Source organism: Rhinopithecus bieti, unplaced genomic scaffold, assembly GCF_001698545.2.
Source record: "Rhinopithecus bieti isolate Rb0 unplaced genomic scaffold, ASM169854v2 scaffold_3878, whole genome shotgun sequence".
Lineage (NCBI taxonomy): Eukaryota > Metazoa > Chordata > Mammalia > Primates > Cercopithecidae > Rhinopithecus > Rhinopithecus bieti.
Genome location: NW_016805059.1, coordinates 5,448,217 through 5,468,612, shown reverse-complemented (window position 1 = coordinate 5,468,612; position 20,396 = coordinate 5,448,217). Strand labels below are relative to the sequence as shown.

General features: G+C 35.9%; 2 protein-coding genes across 6 annotated transcripts in view; both read left to right on the top strand.

The window, feature by feature from the left end:
• Window positions 1-20,396, top strand: part of ARFIP1 (ARF interacting protein 1) — a 124,959-nt gene that overhangs the window by 90,694 nt on the left and 13,869 nt on the right. For all 5 annotated transcript variants that reach the window (XM_017871116.1, XM_017871114.1, XM_017871112.1 and 2 more), the window contains 3 exons: window positions 605-826; window positions 2,351-2,508; window positions 7,887-8,061. In XM_017871116.1, coding sequence (XP_017726605.1) covers window positions 605-826; window positions 2,351-2,508; window positions 7,887-8,061 — 555 coding nt within the window. The remainder of the gene's footprint in view (window positions 1-604; window positions 827-2,350; window positions 2,509-7,886; window positions 8,062-20,396) is intronic.
• Window positions 14,716-20,396, top strand: part of FHDC1 (FH2 domain containing 1) — an 89,220-nt gene continuing 83,539 nt past the window's right edge. The window contains exon 1 of the mRNA XM_017871110.1: window positions 14,716-14,732. The gene's annotated coding sequence lies outside the window, so the exon portion shown is untranslated. The remainder of the gene's footprint in view (window positions 14,733-20,396) is intronic.

Sequence of the window (20,396 nt, the reverse complement as noted above, 5' to 3'; positions counted from 1 at the left end):
ATATATATATATATATATGTTTCTGTATTATTATTTCTGGGGCAGAATACAATAACATAATATAATACCACACTGTCTGAGTAAAAGTAACTCAGTAGTTTCTCTCTCTTCCTCTTTTCCCCCTCCTTTCTTTCCTTCCTCCCTTCCTCTTTCTTTATTCCTCATTCATACACACACATATATATCTATAAAAGTCATTTAAGGGGGAAGACAGAAGTAAAAGAACATTTGAAAGCAGTAAGAGAGTAGTATTTTGGTGTTCTTCTTATTCCTATATTAACAGTCTATATTAGTCTTAATGCCAAATATCTCTGTTTTAGATAATCTACCCAAATGTACTAAACTTGCAAAATAATTATGTGAGAGTTCTTATGGCAGTATATAAGTTTGCTAGATATGTCTTTAAAGTTCCTTTGATTAGTAATAATTATTAGACACGTCTGGTGAATTTACTTTCTGAGTCCTGATCAACTAAGGGAGCTGACAATTTTCAGTTTATTACGCTAGCTTGTTTGAATCCAAAAAATGGTGTATGCCATATGCTCTAGCATTTGTATTTTGTTTTGTTTTTTCTTTCTAAACAAAATGCATCTTCCACTTTTAGTGTACTCGACAGATTATCTCTGAGAAGCTAGGCCGCGGCTCAAGAACTGTGGACCTTGAACTTGAAGCTCAAATTGATATATTAAGGGATAACAAGAAAAAATACGAAAATATTTTAAAACTGGCTCAAACATTGTCGACCCAGCTTTTCCAGATGGTACATACCCAAAGGCAACTTGGAGATGCATTTGCTGACCTGAGTTTGAAGTCACTAGAACTTCATGTAAGATTATTCTAAATAACTATTAGGGATGGGAGAAAATGATAATAGAAGTATTCAAAGAGGTAATTTGTTATATTTGTGATTTACTGAACTCTTAATGAAAATGGAATTCTGAGATTTTCTTTTAAGATATTTCATATCACTTTAAGAAGGCCCAACTGACTTCTGTTAACTTTACTTTTATGAATTATCCCTTGTATATAAATCTTTCATATTTTCTTCCTGTTTGTTAATATTTTATTTTGCCTTTTACTTCGTACTGAATATCAAGGGTTACTGTTGTAATATGTTCTGTTAACTTTTCTAAAAGTTGTAAAATGTTTTTCTCTTTATTATTCTGTTTCCAGTAACATTTATGTAGACTTTAGTGAAGTGTGTAACTTAGCTTGTGGAAATTTGGTGCCAAAAATCTTAAGCTCTCCTGCCTTTCATTTTAGTTTTCACATACATTGATTGGTAATCTTTTTATGTGGTCCTTTATCTGCCAATATTTGCAAATCAAGGTCTATAATATTTCGAAGACCGAGTACAGAGTGGAGTTACATGGACATCTCTAAAATGGAAAATGGTTTTAGCGTAATAAAGATAATTTTACTTTCCTGCTATCTTCTGAATTATTGAATACTTTGTCACGTACGAAATGTAATTACAGCTATTGCAATAGCATTAAATTTGTATCTTCTACTATTCTAGTTAATTTAATATTATGTTATTTGTTTCAACTGAAATTGAAAAGTACTTTATAACAAACTGGAGAATTATCAAATTAAATGATACATCTTAAAATATTATGTGATCGATTTTTTATTTGGTTAGGTGCATTCCTGATTAATCTGTTAATTAGTAAAACTTAACACTGGAAAGCTTTCACTGCTGAATATACAGAGCTAGAGTTAGTCCTTGCCATATCTGAAGGAGTCATATGTAATGTTTACTGCACCGAGATGCAGTTTATTCAAAAAGAATGAACTAAATCTGGTGTTGAGTGATCCTTCCTCAGTTGTGTGCCTAGATAGAGCTGAGCTTGGGAGTCAACTAGTCACCAAGTTTACAAAGAAATATGTATTCTTAATATTTATACTTTGAGGAGATTCAGTCAAAACACAAAAAAATGCACTTTGTTTTATGTCTGGAAGTTTTAACCAATTATTACCTAATTTGGCTGTGAAAGTTATAGTTTCTCTGATTAATAATCTGCTGTATTTTTCTTTCCAACAGCTGTGCTTATAGTATAATAGAAACAAAATGTAGAAATGAAAATATTCTTTCTACTACAAAGTAACTTATAAAAATTATTTAGCTTTTAGCTATGTATCTGAGCTGATGACAATTTTGGTTTATTAGACTTTTTCAGTAATTATATAGCTAGCTGTGATTTCGATTCTTAAAGACTGAAAGAAAAAGTAAAACTGCTGCAGCTAGATCTCTAAATCACATATTTTCCCATTGGTGAAGTGCTTGAGATTTTTAAGTCACTTTTACTGATTTATTACCGGATAAATTAAGGTGACTTCTTTGTTTTAGGAAGAATTTGGCTATAATGCCGATACCCAGAAGCTGCTGGCTAAAAATGGAGAGACTCTTCTTGGAGCCATTAATTTTTTCATTGCTAGTGTGAACACTTTGGTGAATAAAACAATTGAAGATACATTAATGACTGTGAAACAGTATGAAAGTGCCAGGTAAGGTATACATTTTTACTACATTGTCTGTTTTACAGATGGCACATAATTCAGTTAATTTCTTGGTTACCAACAACAGAAACCAACTCTGGCCAATATCGACAGGAAAAAAATATACTGGAAAGTTATAGGATACCTCCACAGAACTGGCAGAAAGGGAGAGAACAAGATTCTGGGAACAACCAAGAACCAAAGCCAAGTTAAGCCTCAGAAGAATCTAATTAGAACCCCTATGCTGGGTGCCTCTAGTCCTTAATGCTGCCACAGCTACCATAAATAATTTCCTAAATACCCACGAATACTTGCTTCATTGCCTTGAGATGATCTAATTGATCTTTGGTCATGTGCCCAAACCGCGCCTTCTAGTGAGTAGGGAAATGGAGGATCTCCCAGCTCCATCTTCTTTAGAAGAGGACAGGGCATTGTGTTCTACCAGGCAGGTATTACATGGTCCTCTATACTCTGGCCTAAATTTACCTTTCATCCTTATTACCACTGCTTCCACAATAGCCAGACCCGTACTTTCATTTTCTATTGAATAATAAGCTTGTTTCACCTGCGTGATTTTTGTTTGTTAGGATATCAGTCATCTTCCATTTATCCAGATTATAGCAAGCCTTCAAACCCTTTCAAATTTTACCTTTTATATAAATTAAATATTTGACTTGTATTTTGATAGCTGTTTATAATAGTGTTTTTATACATCCTATTTTAATGGGTTTTTATATATCCATATTCATATATATATACATACAGTTTCCCTGTCTCATAACTATCCTGTTAAATGGTAAACAAAATACATATTAATAAATGCGTTAATAAATATTTTGAAGAGTCTAAAATGTAGCAGACCTATAATAACCTTTTCACCTTTTGGTTGCAGGCCCAATTTTTTCTCCATATGTCCTGCCACTTTTATTTAAGTATCATTCTAGTCCCTTTTGAGATTTTTTTCTTTTGAACGCTCAAAATTCTTATTTTCCATTTTCTTTTTATGCTTAGTTGAAGGTAAACTTTTACCTTTTAGAAGGGTAACTTTGCTCTTTGGCCTCTTATCCTAGTTTAATGGTATGAGAAATGCCTGTAAAAACTCCAAACTCATCTAGTCTTTTTGCAATTGAGTACTTATTAAATATATATTTCCTTACACTTCAATTAAGTAAAAGCACAAATCATTTGGAAAAGTTAATTTTTGATGTTTTCACGGGAAGAGATGCTTCTGTCCCATACCATGTTTATTTTGTCATTTTCCATTTACTATTAACGTATGAGATTCTTTTTTTTTTTTTTTTTTTGGAGACGGAGTCTCGCTCTGTCGCCGGGCCTGGAGTGCAGTGGCCGGATCTCAGCTCACTGCAAGCTCCGCCTCCCGGGTTCACGCCATTCTCCTGCCTCAGCCTCCCGAGTAGCTGGGACTACGGGCGCCCGCCAGGTCGCCCGGCTAGTTTTTTGTATTTTAGTAGAGACGGGGTTTCACCGTGTTAGCCAGGATGGTCTTGATCTCCTGACCTCGTGATCCGCCCGTCTCGGCCTCCCAAAGTGCTGGGATTACAGGCTTGAGCCACCGCGCCCGGCCTAACGTATGAGATTCTTATTGACTTGAAAATGAAGGTCAAACAGCTGTGGTTGTGTGGAGGTGTAAGGGTGAGGATAGCTGTTAGTAAGATAGCCTTCTGTGGAAATGTCTTCAATAACATTCTCAGTGATTGGTTTTTCAGTCTCGATTTAAATCCTTCCATGGAAATTGCATTTTTCAAAGGGTTCATTATGTATATGAATTTAAAATTCATTTATTTAAGTTTTATTTGATTCTTTTCTAAATTTGTCTGTTCCTTATTCATAATGTCCTAATTTGTTCATAATGATACTCTTTCTTTTATCTCTAATCATATTAAATTTCTTATCTTCTAGTCTTTCTGATTGTTTTAACATTTATGGGTTTTAAAGATGAATATTGTTTTCTTCCAAAAATACCCCCATCACCTCCTAGTTAAGAACTTTGTGAATCTAGATTGTTTCTCTACTTTGCAATTGTCTACCTATCCTGAAATATATTTTCATTAATGATAATATCTTTCCCTTCAACTTTTATTTCTAAACAGTTTATAATTAATTTGTAGAGGAGAAAATGCTCTAGAGATTAAATGGTTTGCTCACTTGTAGTCAGTTTCATAGCCAAAATGAGAACCCGTTGGTTCCCTGTGGTTCACATTTTATCAGTAGGCCTTATACCTGAGTATTAGTGCCCCAAGTATAATGCGGTATAAGATCTCAGATTATAAAATACAGTATATAGGTGCATTTGGAACTTTTGAACAAAATTATAAATCAAGTTACATGTACTTGGTAGCTGGTTTCCTAAAGGAAACCCTTACACAGCTTCTGTGTATACTTTAAAAAACAAAAACAGCAATGTTGTTTTTGTTTTATGTCATCCCATAATATATCCTTTTTTATTCAGATTACAATGTATGATCTTATTCATTAAGCTTAGCTTGGGGTTTGACTTTTCTGTTGTTTATGAAGTAGCTGTGGAATTGGCTAGTTGTTAACACTAAAACATTGCCTACTGATGGATAATAGTCAAAAATAATCCAAGGTTAAAAGTTTTTCAGTAGCTGAATTTTCTTCTCTGTCAAAGCCAGAATTTACTGACTTTTAGGGGAAGGGTCATCTATTTGATCAGTACAAAAAGTGGTAATTTAGGCAAATGCCCGAGTGGCCTTTTAATGCTTCCTATTATGCATTGTATACAAGTATTTCCTAGCCCTCTGGTGCTTCATGTATAGAAAATCTTGTAACAGCCCATTCAACACTTCTCCACAACAGCACCAACAAGGGAGTCAATTGTGGTCAAGATGTGGTCAGATTGTTTTCAGATGTGGACACCTGTTCTCTAGAAGTTTTACATAAGCCATAAAGTAACCATCATTAACTTTGTTGATATGGACTCAGTTCAGACGGGCAACCTTGAAGGGAGGTTGCTTTTTGAAAACTTAGTGAGCTTCTCTTCTTGATGATAATGAGCACTGTTAGAGAAGCTGTTATGGAAAATTTTACTTTGGTACCACCTACAAACTCTGAATGTAAAAATAAGAAATATAAGGTCAGTATTATAACTTTGATTATGTTTAAGTTAATCACTGTTGTTTAGAAATGTGCTCCAAGGCTATTGAAGGATATTTGTCCTTAGATTAAATCACCATGTATTACTATTTATTTAGTTCTACATTTTTCTGTTTTATTTCTTATTGTTTTTAGTGTGCTTGCTTCTAGATACTCCTCTTCTAATTTGGCCATAATAATAAGCATTTTAAAGGTATCAGCTATTACCAGGTGTCTTGTGTGCTTTATCTATATGAAGTTTTGTGGAGATTTTATTCACGTTTATAGATTGAAAAACTGGAGCACAAAGAGATGAAATAACTAGCTCAAGATAGAGCCAAAAAGCAGAGAGGTCATTCAGCCTTGGCTCCTGAACCCATGGATTTAACTAACTTGTTACTATTGCCAAGTCAGTCTTGCCTCCTAAATCTTTTGTATTTGTCTCCTTAGCTCCAGTGCCTTTGTCCTCATTCAGTGACTCATTTCTTATATGTCCATCATCTTCTAATAGGTTTCCTTGCTCCTGATTTTTTAATCGTTTATTCTATCCTCCATCTCTTACACTACCACCAGAGTCATCTTTCTATCCTGATACAGTCATGTCATTTTTATGTCAGATCAACATTCTTCAGTGGCTTCTCATCACCTATCCTACTGAGTTAAATTTAAACCCTTTAACATGGCCTGTAGGGCTGCTTACCTTCAATCCCTGCGTGCCTGTCTGATGTTAATTTTTTCCATTGTCATGTTCCAGCTTCAGATTCTGATATACTGAATTCCCAAGTGTGTCTATTGTATCTTACAAATCTATGCCTTTGTCCATGCTATTCTCTTCAGAATCAGAATATTCTACCCCCATCCCAATTCACCTAGCCAGCTTTTACCATCCTTCAAATTTTAATTATAGTATTTTAATTCTGTCTGAGATACCTTTTCAGATATCTAATTAAATAATTATTCCTCTTGATTTCCATTATACCTTACCCTCCTTTATGGTAGTTCTTATTCTCTCATTTTGTTGTAATTGTTTACAAGGTTCTCTTCCTCTAGAATACAAGCTTCTTGAGGATAAACATTAAGAATAAATTAGGATCAGTGTGAAGGACTGATATATTCTTTCTCAAGTCATATATACAATATAGATTATGTTATTTAAAGTATTGTTAATTCCCAGAATAGGAGATGTGAATTATACTCCTATTATCTCCAAATAAAGAGCTTTAATTTTAGGGTATAAGCTTTGTGATTCTGATCTTGACTAAATTAGAGGCCACTCTGCTGCTTCTTTGCTGAGTACCAAATAGTTGAGGCTGCTGGATAAATCACTCTTTAATAAGCAAGGTAGTACTATACTTAGACAGGCACTGTGATAGAGCTATCCTGAGGGGTTATAGGATCATGGAGTGATGACAGTGGTGGGGTAACTATTTGAGTTGATGGGGGGAGAATATCAGAGTGAGGCATCTCACAGAACACAGGATGGTAAATGCTCTACAACAAATACTGTTGTTACATTCTGAATAGTGATGTTACAGAAATTCATCTAGAGTTGTGTTGTCAAGTATAGTAGCTCCATATGTCTAGTGAGCACTTGAAATGTGGCTAGTCTGAATTGAGATGGGATAGAAGTGTAAATATACAGTGGATTTCAAAGACTCACTGCCCACTCTCCAAATGTAAAGTACCTCATGAATAATTCTGTTATATTGATTACATGCCACAATGATTAATATTTTAAATATATTGGGTAAAATGAAATATATTGATAACAGGTGAAATTAATTATTATTTCATTGTAACTACTAGAAAATTTTAAATTACATGTGTTGCTCACATTACATTTTTGTTGTGCATTGCTAACCCAGACATTTTTACTTCTGTTAGTTTTAGTATGCCATTCTAGTCTGCTGTCCTTACCTGCTTTACCTCATCAGTATTAAGCAATTCACATGGGGTATTTATTCTACCCTTGATCTTGTTTTGCATTTATTTTTCTTAACTGGTTTTTAGATTTTGGAAATTTTACTTGTCAGTTAATACAGTGCTTTGGGAGAAATAGTTAATGAGATTAACCAGCAGCTTTTCCCCTGTTCTTATTTGAATAGCTCTTTGTTTTTAAAGAAATAATGATTTCAAAAGCGTCAAGTAGAATATGTGTGAGAATTTTATATATTATTGTATAGTATGAGACTGAATATTGTATATTTCCATCCCATCTTTTGAACATATTTTACTCTTTTTGTAGTATGTTTCACTTATTCTCTTCTTTCCAGGATTGAATATGATGCATATCGCACTGATTTGGAAGAACTGAATCTTGGACCACGTGACGCAAACACTCTGCCAAAGATTGAGCAGTCACAGCATCTCTTCCAAGCACATAAGGAAAAATATGATAAAATGCGCAATGATGTTTCTGTCAAACTGAAATTTCTAGAAGAAAATAAGGTAAATTCTTTACCTTTTAAGGTCTTTCTGCGGACTTTAAAGTCACCCTAAAGAGAGAGAGTCAGTTTTTCTGTTTCTCTTAACTCTCTTGTATGACAATTGCAAGAAGGAATTCCATTTGTAATCAGTGTTTGAGTTTTAGAAGTATACAAAATATATTTACCTTTCTTTGATAAAAGTTATCAATGCTACTGTCCCAGTCTTTCACATATAACACATGGCAAAAAGTATTTGACGGACAGCCATTGATCTCTGGATTGGCATTGGTAACAAGTGCTTTAAAAAGTGAAATATTGATAGATTATGCTCTGAGTATTTTGAAGCTTTTCTATTAATGGTAGGTACAGATTTCAGGAAAAGAACTACGACCTTCTTCTCAGTAACTGATAAATGAAAAATAACTAAAAGGTCCAGCTTAGGGCTGCAGTTAGCATAACCTAGAAGGAGGAACCCAAGAGATCCATTTTCCACATTTTTTTAATATATGAACACATCCAAGGACTAGAGCAACGAGGGCTGAACTGGACCAGCTGTAGGTTTCAGCAGGAAGTAGATTCATATACTAATAGGCTCCTGTGTTTTGGTTTAAGTAAAAGGACCGTTTCTCATGTTTGACATGTCTTTATTACTTGCATACTCAGCTTTGTATGCAGGATTGCAGTTCTGGAAATGGGAAATGAGTGAGCATGGTACAGAATAGGTGTAGTGCAGTCCTGTAAAGATGAGTCTCATCATTGCACATTGGTAGTTTTTTCTGTGCGTTTCACATCCTGTAAAGTCATGATAGGTCTTCAACTGTACTCTCTTCGAGGTACCCTCTTAAAATTGTTTATCAGTTCTCTCAGGAAACAGTCATGTTTATATTCTCCTCCGTAACATCAAAGGGCATTTTAGTAAACTATAACTGTCAGTATCTTACTGTTTTCTTTAATGTTTCCTTAGAAACTCTCATGACTACTATAAAACCTATAAAATAATGTATTTCTTTGGGATCCACCTAGACCAGCACTTTCACTGATTTTTTAAGCTGCTATGGGTGAAAATTACTCACCACAAAACATTATAGTGGCAATAAAGAAAACTTCAGCAGAATTGTCATAAAAATTGCCTGGCATCATTCAGACAGAGCCCAGTGCAGCCTTCTGGTATTCATTAGCTGAGCACAAAAGATTGCATTCATTTTAGTCATATATATATATACCTATTTTAGTGTGTGTGCATGTGTGTGTATATATATATAAAAATATATTTATGTGTATATATACTATATAATATGTGCACTATATATATAGTATATATACACTAATATATACTATATATTTTAGTATATATACACTATATATTTTAGTGATATATATTTAGTCATATATATAATGGATGTGAATATATCAATATTTAGATAATAGACATTGTATTTTTTAAATATAAAAATATTTTTGACAGTCCACCCTATCATCACTACACAGTAATACTAAAAGAGGTATGCTAAAAGAATATACATGTTTGATAGAAAAGTAGACTAACATAGTGAAACCTAAGGTTCATGTGATTTAAAGGAAGAGAGAATCAAATGGTAATTGGAAGCCAGATTATACCAAGCCTTGACCACATACAGACTTTGAATTGTGGCCTTGGAAGGGACTTACGCTGAGCAGGGAGGGAAGAAGGAGACACCTTCATAGACAGCCAGGTCATCTCTATAAATTTTAAATGTCAGTCAGATGGATCTTACTTCTAATTTTATCTTGTAAATATTGAAGAATTTTTAAAGTTGAGAGTAGCAGGAAAAAGTCATTTAGAAAGACTCTTTCTTAAAGGAAGAAAGAAAGTAGAAGCACACATACTAATGAGGAATCTTTTATAGCCAAATGAAATGATGAAGAGCCTGAACTGGGGTCTTTGCAATAGCAGCAGGAAGGAAGGAATATGGTGATTGTAAGGCTGCAGGCTGCACAGGGGTCGGAAAACTGAAATAGGAAGCTTGTATGGCCTGAAGGCAGTAAGGGTAAAAGGATTGGGAATTTTTTCTATTTGATCCAGTGTTTAGTTTGAGAAATGATGACAGAATACTCAAGTGGAAACAATTGGTAGGAATTTGATGATGCGTGTTTACAGTTCGGATGAACAGAGTCAGGGCTTCATATATAAAGGCTTGGAAGTCATTGCTTTAAGAATAATGTTGTTACTACTATTAAATAATAATAGAAAATTGCTTCTATTCTCAAGGATTTTATATTCTTAGATGATGTCTTCATCTTTTTGGGCTGCTGTAACAAAATACCATAAACTGAGTAGCTTATAAACAAGAGAGAATTATTTCTTTCAGTTCTAGAGTCTGGGAAGTTCATAATGAAGGTACCAGTGTCTGGTGAGGGCCCACCTTCTCACTCATAAATGGCTCCTTGCTATGTCCTCACATGGTGCAACAGGGAGGACTCCCTCCCGTTCCTTTATTATGGGGGCCTTAATCCCATTTATGAGGACTGTACCCCCATGGCCTAATCACCTCCCAAAGGTGATTAGTACCTTCTAATACCATCACATTGGGTGAAGATTTCAGCATTTGAATTTGACAGGGACACAAACATGCAGACTACAGCAGATAGCATAGATATTCTTTGTTTTGGCTTTCCACAGTTGTTGTCAAGGCAAGTTTGAATTTGAACTGAGTAATCAGCTGTGTCTAAAGTAAAATCTAAAGAAGCTTTGGTCTTTGTATTTTTTTTTTTTTTTTGAGACGGAGTCTCGCTCTGTCGCCCAGGCTGGAGTGCAGTGGCTGGATCTCAGCTCACTGCAAGCTCCGCCTCCCGGGTTTACGCCATTCTCCTGCCTCAGCCTCCCGAGTAGCTGGGACTACAGGCGCCAGCCACCTCGCCCGGCTAGCTTTTTTTGTATTTTTTTAGTAGAGACGTGGTTTCATCGTGTTAGCCAGGATGGTCTCGAACTCCTGACCTCGTGATCCGCCCGTCTCGGCCTCCCAAAGTGCTGGGATTACAGGCTTGAGCCACCGCGCCCGGCCGTATGTTTTTTATTTAACTCTTCAAAACGATAAAGAAGTATTGTTGGACTATTATTTTAAGTAGTAATTGTCATTTAGAAGAAAACAGAGATCCATGAGAAAACTTTTCTTTGTTTTTTTGTTGTTGTTGAGCAACATTTACTCTTTTCTGTTATTTTAATAGCTTAAAAGGAAGGAAAAGCAGGTTTTTAGCCTCGGAACTGTCTATCATCCCTGTTTGGTTCCTTGGTAATTTGAACTGCCTCAAGTCTAGATTTTTTGTTCTTTTGTTAAACTGTAGGTGATTTTGTACCTCAACATCTCTTTTATGTATGGTTGCCAGGTAATCTACTTAGCACTTTAATTTGTTTGTTCGTTTGTTTCTTTTTGTTTTTGTTTGAGATGGAGTCTTGCTATGTTGCCCAGGCTGGAGTGCAGTGATGCAATCTCGGCTTACTACAACCTCCACCTCCTGAGTTCAAGCAATTCTCTTTCCTCAGCCTCCCTGTAGCTGGGATTACAGGTGTGTGCCATCATGCCCAGCTAATTTTTTTTTTTTTAAAGTGGAGACAGGTTTCACCATGTTGGCCAGGCTGGTCTCGAACTCCTGACCTCAAGTGATCCACCCGCCTTTGCTTCCCAAAGTGCTGGGATTACAGGCATGAGCCACTGCACCAGGCCCAACACTTTAATTTGAAGAAAATATAGTATGCGCTTCGTATTTCTTCCCCCCCAACCACTCCCCATCCCCTGATTTTTTGTTTAAAGATACTGGATTGCACTATGTGGCCCAGGTTAGATTTGAACTTCTGGACTCAAGCAATTTTCCCACCTCAGCCTCCCAAGCATTAGGGACTACAGGTGCACGCCACCACATCCCACTAGTGGTCCTATTTCTTAACAGGAAGAAATGAAACATCAATGAATGTGCTGTTCTGTAATTTGATAATGTCCTAAAGACTACTGCAGTATATACACCTGTTTTTGCAGCTTTTCTCTCTCTCTCTCTCTCTTTGGCTTTCTTTTGGTTCTCAAATCATGGCTTTTGGAATATCTTTTCGTAACGCTTCTCTTCTAAAATGAGAAGCCAGAAAACCAAATAATGAGAATAGGGCATAAAGTAAAAGCAGGTAGTCCTTGAGTATGGTACTATAGGAATAAGCTTTAGCATCTAGTGTTTTTGTTTGTTCCCTCTTAGAACTTTTTTTAAATTTTGAGGCAGATCGAGGAGTTAGGTTCTTAGGTATAAAACTGATGTGTTTATATGTACTTAGTCTAGCCTTTCTTCCCTATGGCAAAACAAAGAGGTAAGGTGTATAAAATACTCACATTTCTGCATATGTGTGTGATAAGTGCACCTAAGGGTATTTGTCATTTACCCTTAATAAAAACATGTGTTGTTCTACTATTTATAGTTCATATTTTCTGTCTCTTCACCCCGTGATTTGGTTGTTTGCCTTTAACCTAAACAGTCCTTATTCATCTCTGACATTCTCTTCTTTATTTACTAAACCACACTGAGTTGTGTAGCAGTAAAGACATAGCTCATTAGTCTTCTAATGTTTCTCCTTTCATCAGTATTTCTCCTTTTTGAGACCTTTAAATAATGTAACTTGAGCTATTTTGTGACTTAAGGCAGTTTGTTTACCTGTTATTGTTTCGTTCAGGGTTCAAAACAAAACATAGGCTACGTTAGTAAAGAGAAAGAATAATAGACATTTCTGGTGCTTTGTAGACTTTGTGAGAGTAGATACCATGCTTTCATTTACAGCCCTCATAAAGCCTAGCAATGGTGCAGGTATATAGTACTCATTCAGCAAGTGCATGTTTGCATTCTTCCCAGAATTAGAGGTGCACTACAGGAATTGGAAGGAAATGGAAGTAAATGAAAGTCAACTCGGAGAGGATAAAAGGCAGAATCCTGATTACCTCACTCTTTTTTTTCGTGAGGACAAGCATAGTCTCTCAGAAATGCTTCTGTTTTCTGCAGTGTTTACTGTTTGCATGGAAAGAGGAGGCAAAAGTTAAAGAAAATATGCAGATCAATGTAAGCGACTCATGTTTTTTTTTTTTTTTTTGATAGCTTTTATGTGGCTTGGAACTATAAAGATGTGAAAAAATAGTTGAAGGTTAATTTTTTCTTTAAGGTGTAATTTAACTTGGGAATGATAAATCTTAAGGGCTATGAATATATTGGGAGTGGGATCTGAATGTATCAGAAGATTCAGCAAAGCAGTTTGGTGTATAAATATAAAAAGTAAGGATTTTATTCTTAAGAAGTATAAAATATACTCCTACCCCAAGGTAATGTCAGTTAAATTAGCTATAACCATTACATGCAGGTTTGTTTCATTATTATGTTATATTTTAGTGACTTAAAGGATGACAGAGGAGGCAGAAAAAGATGAACCAGACTTGGGATCTATCCTGGACATGTATTTGATTTATATAGTTACTTAATTAAAAAATAATATTTCTTAAAATTTATAGTCATTCCTAATCTTAGATTGATATGAAAACTGTTGTTTTCACTCACAGTGTTTCATATATAATCACAATACAATAACATTCCTGTATATTAAGATTTCTTTTCTTAATATATTAACACGCCTGGAATCCCAGCACTTTGGGAGGCCGAGGTGGACGAATCCCTTGAGGTTAGGAGTTTGAAACCAGCCTGGCTAACATGGTGAAACCTCGTCTCTACTAAAAATACAAAAATTAGCCTGGCGTGCCTGTAATTCCAGTTACTCCCCAGGCTGAGGGAGGAGAATCATTTGAACCCGGGAGGCAGAGGTTGCAGTGAGCCGAGATGGCACCACTACACTCCAGTCTAGGTGACAGAGCGAGACTCTGTCTCAAAAGAAAAGAAAAAATACTCAAAGCCTAGTACTTTTTTGTAAAAATACACTAAAGGTTTGGGAAAACTTTGAGGGCAGAGGTATTCTTTGCTTACTAAAACTTCTCTGCGAGAGGAAAAAATATAAACCTCAGAATTTAAAAAAGATACTTGTTGCCAAAATTTAAGGAGCATGTGAATACCTAATGTGTACAAGGAGATACATTCTTGAAATCTCTTTTCCTATTGTCAAAAGAAAAAGAACCCCAATTTCTTCTTGAGTACTTTAAAAATATTCATGCCAGTAACTTGATGTCACCTTTACTTCCAAAGCAAAAACAGTAGTACTTCTTGGTGTGTGCTCCTAGGGAAAGTGAGATTAAGTTATATAGGTGAAAGAACTACCTGGTTCTAAATTTTAAAATAAGCATTTATGGATTGATGTCTGTAAGCGTAACAAGCAACCAGGGAGTTGGTAGTGCTGGAAACAGAAGGAACTGCCTTTCAACACTGTGCCAAATATTATTACCTACATTTGGATCCTGTGAGTCATTCTCTTATTCATGCAACTTTACTTCCAGACTTAATTTTGGCTGTGACTGGTGCTCTCAAGGGAAGGTACATGGTCAGTTAAGAGCGGTTGGGGAAGGCCTCCATGAGGGAGTGATGCTGAACATTAATATCACTTGAGAAAGTAAGAAACTGAGAACCAGAGAGTGTTCCAGGAAGAAATACCAGCATGTGTAACTGCCTTGTGGCAAGAAAGGGTGTGGTATGGTGAAAGAATGAATGTAACTGGAGCCAGTGTGACCAGAGCATAGAGAAACTGGAGAGGTAAGTGACGGCCAGACTATGTAGCCCTGATAGGCCATATTAGTGAAAAGTTTAATATCAGCGGGAAGCCCTTGAAATACTTCTTAGCAAATGGTAGGTCTAAAATATGGAGGATAGATCTTAGTAGGGACTAAGAGTAAGTATAGTAGCTTAGACAGGAGATGGTAGGTAGTTGGATTACAGTAGTGATAGTAGAAATGGAATGAACTGAAGGCTTCAGGGATATTTAAAAGGTAAAACAAATACATGTAAAACAGTAAGACAGACTGATGTATAATTGGCACCTTTGACATTTTATTCCTTTATTCAGCAAATATTGGTGGAGTGCTCTTTTTATTTTTATTTATTTAGTTATTTGAGACAGGGTCTCACTGTGTTGCCCAGGCTAGAGTACAGTGATACAATCATAGCTTACTGTAGTCTTGAACTCCTGGCCACAAATGATCCTCCTTCCTCAGCCTTACAAGTAGCTGAGACTACTGGTACATGCTACTGCACTTGGCTTTTCTTTTTTTTTTTTTTTTTGAGATAGGGTCTTATTCTGTCATCCAGGCTAGAGTACAGTGGTGTGATCATGGCTTACTGTAGCCTGTACCTCCCAGGCTCAAGCAGTCCTCCCACCTCAGGCTTTAGAGTAGATGGGATGACAGGCATGTGCCACAAGGCCTGGATAATTTTTTTTATTTTTTTGTGGAGACAGAGTTTCACTATGTTGCCCAGGCTGTTTTCAAACTCCTGGCCTCAAGCAGTCCTTCTGCCTCAGCCTCCCAAAGAGCTAGGATTATAGGCATGAGCTGCCATGCCAGGTCTTGTGGATTGCTTTTTATATGCCAGTCACTGAGTTAGGTGATAGAGGTATAATGGTCTTACACTCATAGAGCTTATAGTCAGGTAAGAGAAATAGGCATTAACCAAACAATTATGTAAATACAAGCTATGGTAAGTGTGATGAAGGGAAAATAGAAATGTCATGTGGGTGTACAGAGAACTTGGCCAGGTGTGTGTGTTGTGGGGGAGGGGCTGGGGTATCATGGAAGGCTTCCCTGAGGCAGTGATATTGGGGCCAAGATATAGAGAGAGAGGGGTAAGGTAAAGGTATGTGATGGAGTGAGATTTTAAATAGAAGAAACAGCATATGTTGACAGTCAGTGAGGCCAGAGCATAATGGGGACAGGGAAGAAATAGCACTGGATGAAACTGGAGAGGTAGTTTAGGGCCTACACAAAGATGAAATGACATAGGTACAATGTTATTCATTGTAGCATCACTTGTTATTTCTAAAGATGAGAAAGAACTCAGTGGTTCAGCAGTAAAGGACTAATTGAATAAACTGGTTTTTTTATACAGTGAAATATTTTACAGCTATTTAAAAAAATGAGAATGCTAATGATAGCTCCTCAGGACAGACAATTAAATGAAAAGAGCAAAATACAAAGTAATGTTTATTGTACAGTATCTTTTGTGTAAGAAAAGAAAGAAGAGTGTATAATCACATTTTCTTATATTTGCATAAAGAAAAACTGGAAGTATTAATAAAATCAGTTACCTATAGAGGGAACAGGGTGAATGGAAACAGGAATGAAAATGAAACCTCTCATTGTATACTTTTTGTATCTTTCTAATTTTGAACCACATATATGTCTTAACGTATTCAAAAAAATAATACTTTTAAAAAGATAGGAAAATAAGTTAGCTAGAAAATGTTTTTTAAATACTATGCCTTATCTTTTTTCCAAATTGAGACTTAAAATAGACTTATATTTCCCAAATATAGTCTTTAATTTTCCTCTTAGCTCAAAATTAGATGATTAATTCTGTGTTGGAGAGAATAGAAAAAGTTAACTTAGAATGTGAGTTCTGTTACAACATCATTCTTAGATGACAGAGTAGAAATAGTGCGATATCGTACCTTTCATTTATAGAGGAAAATATTTTAAATATTTTAACATATGGTGCAACATTTGCTGCTGTTAGTGGTTTGTCTTTCTAAACCCACATGGAGGAGGAAAATTTGCTTGTGGTTTGCATTGCCTCCTTTTCTCTCTTTGGAAATGAGGCAGAAATTAACTATCTTTATATAAACCATGCAACCAAAAAGAATTGTGAGTTGTAGGTTGATTTTTAAACTAGACTCATCCAACCCATACCTGTTTGGAATAAATCAAGGTAATGGTAATTGTTGAAGAGTGAGTAGGGATGAAAGCCTGAGTGGGTGCTAGGGAGAAGCACACCTAGCTAACCAATTCATATAGTTTTTTTTTGTCAGTTGTGCTAAGATACTGGCATGATAATTTTTGTAAGGGAGGAATATTTTGTATTCAGTATTGAAAAGCTTTCCAGGAAGGATAGCTTTATAATCATGAATTACTGTTCTTATAGACTTGGTTCTTTTTCAGCAATCATAAGGTACTTACGTATTTTCTAACCATTTTTGGTCAGAAGCCATCAACTTACTATAGAGTAGGATTAGAGTTTCTTATTCTGCTATATATGTTGGAGGTGAGGGAATTGTTCCTTTCACTTTGAATGAAAAGAATTCACTTTAAAAATTTACTTTTTAATCATTATTGCTGTGATGTGTCTGTTCTAATGGTTGATATACCTGTGTGCTCTTCAGATTCACATTTCACTTATTTTGCCGGCCTTGGGTATTATCCAACTTGATTTGCCAGGTTTTGTGATAAAGGTGAGTTTTTAAGTGATCAATGTGATGCTTGAACAGATCACTAATAACTGCATTGGTTGTGCTGTTGATGATGGTACTGGGTCTTTATGGCTGTGACATTGCTATACTTTTTTAGTTCTTCGTAGTTATGGTTCCTTCAGTTTGCTTAAAAGTAAAACCTTTAATTAGTATTTCTGAGTAAAGTCTCAGAAGACACTAGCAGTGTTTAAGAATTTGACTTTGCAATGTTCTTTTTAACTTTTTCTTGAAATTCTCTCAGTAATGACTCAGCGTTTTCATGTTGACCATAATTTCTTTCCATGACTCACCTATACTTTGTTAAAATATTCATAACTTTTTCCCTCATTAACTTAATAACATCCTGATTTTCTATCCTTATTTCTTCCCTTAAATTTTCAAAGATGCTTTTTTAAAAATTGACCTTAAGTATTTTAAGGTGCTTGTTTTGTGCAGTTATGCCTGATCCTAAAGAACCATATAAGGTATTATCACAAACTCCCTGCGGAGAGGCAACTTACAGTCTAATGGAGGAATTTAAATAAAATCAGTTATATATAAAACACTAACTTAAACATGAGAAAGAAATACAGAATTTGATGAAGAAAAATGTTAGTGTGGGCTCAAAGTACCTGGTAAGCTAGGCAGTTTGACTTGAGCAGGACCACACAAGAATGGGTAATGTGCATAGGTAGGAAGGGGTCAGAAAAAAATTCTTGGAGAAACCCTGGATCATATGTTTAAGTGATTTGTAAACTTCTGTTGAATCATCTGTTCCCTTCTTGAAGCACAGTGCCTAGGCCTTTCTCCAGTTAAAGCACATATCTTACTATGTTGTGATTGCCTGCTAGTCTTGAAGCACATACTATTACTACTTACAGGCTTTTTAAAAAGAAGAGTAATGCTTTATCATAACAAATTTTGATAAAGCTTTTCCTTTGGATGGGCCATTGGTTTGACTGGTTCCTATTGCCCAGTATCCAAAGGCTGGTGAGCACAGGGTCTGCTGATCCCTGCGGTGACTTGGCACCATTTTGTCACTTACCAGATAGCTCCAGCAGATCTAGATACCTGAGCTTTCTGTTTCTTATTATCTAAATATGGAATTCAGTGACTCCCCCCCCCCCAACACCTGCCTATATATTTATCCCTTTTTTCTGGATTTCATAGGGATTTTGTGAATACCTCAAGGTACAGGGACTAATTCTGAACTTGAGATCAGGAATGGAGTAAAGTTCTGAGAGAAGTTATAGGATGGGTAAAAAAAGAAAACATTGGTGGGATCCCCTCCTCTTTCTATTCCCTGTGGCCTCCCATGCTATTCCTGGGATCTCACTACCCCTAATTCTGTAACTATGGACTTCTGTGTGGTTTTGTAAAGAGGATTCAGTGCTGTCAAGCCCATGATTGTCAAACTTCTCTGTTAGGTTAATAACAGTCTCCCAACTTTTTTGAAATAACTTTGTATCTCTCACCTCGTTAATGAAATGAAATACCCAATTCCTTACCTATTCTTTTGTACCTAAATTGATTTTGGACTCGGAGATGAGATGGTAATTTATGATACTTTATGTTTTCTCTGCCAACTTGAAAGTGTGTTCATCCCTCCCTCCTCCCCATAGTGCCTAGGCCTTTCTCCAGTTAAAGCACATATCGTACTATGTTGTGATTGCCTGCTAGTCTGTTTTTGCCCCTAGAGGTGCTCCATGGATGCATCTATAGAGCACGGCCTTCCTACATTTGAGTATTGAGTTAGTCGATGGACACTAATCTTTGAGTACTATAATCTATAAAATGGAGATTATATAAGGATTTTTGTATAATACCTATACCTGTATAATATGTGATCTAGATGATTATATACCAGTGCACAGATGATAATGCTGGGGTTCAGAGAGGTTAAGTAGTTTGTTGAAAGTCTCACAGCCAGACCAGGATTCAAGTCTAGATCTCTCTGACTCCACAGCCCTGCTTTTAGTTAAGTATAATACAATGCTGTAATGCTGCCCAAGGTGAAATTGTTAAGATAGCAGAGAGAGAAGATGGAAAGATAACCTTGGAAAACAGAAGCTGTATTGATCACTTCTAAACTTGGAGCTCTTGGAAGGAAGGAAAGGAAGGAGAAAAGGAGAGAGGGAGAAGGGAGGGAGGGATTGAAGCGCGGGAACTAACCCTGTAAAATTATAGAACAAAAAAGGCGATAGACTTTTTTTGCTAAAGGTGAGAAAATCTCCTCACTCAGAATGTTAACATATCTAATTCTTGGATAAAGAATTATAAGACGTCACCACTGTTCTGTGACCTGCTGTTACTGGAGTCTATAGGTCATGTTTCATCAGTTATCTTCAGAACTCTGCCTTTGTTTTTCCTTCTGTAAGGACTTTTTTTAACCCTCTGCTTGTCAGTGGTTTGCTGAAACCTATCCCAATGCATCAGAAAAATGTACAAATCTATTTTTCTACCCCACTTGTAGTTCATATTTGTCTTTCCTTCTCTCACTCCATTCCCAATGCCCACAACTGTATTTTTTATAGTGTTTCTCTTTCTCAACCAGTAGTTGCTTTAACGTGACAGGCATTTCCAAAGCCATTGCAAATTAATAAAATTATGCCCCACAAACCTAATAAAAGGCCAAGGCAGGTATATTTTCTTGCCTGATAGTCTTCTGATCTCTTTCTGGGAAAAGTTCAGTGATAGGCAGGAAAGCATAGAATGGTATTTTTTTAATAGGAGTAAAGAAAGGAGTTGATACCTTACATATTAGCGACTGGGGACCTCTTACTAAAAAATGATTTGTTTCACCTTTTCTCACACCTTTTCCTACAACCAGCTACTATCCCAATATTTTGTACATTTAATATAAACCCCTATTTCATAGAATTATTGGGAAAGCCAGTAACTGCTTTGAAGAACGTAACAATCATAAATACTAGGTTGGTGCAAAAGTAATTGCGGTTTTTGCCATTACTTTCTTTCTTTTT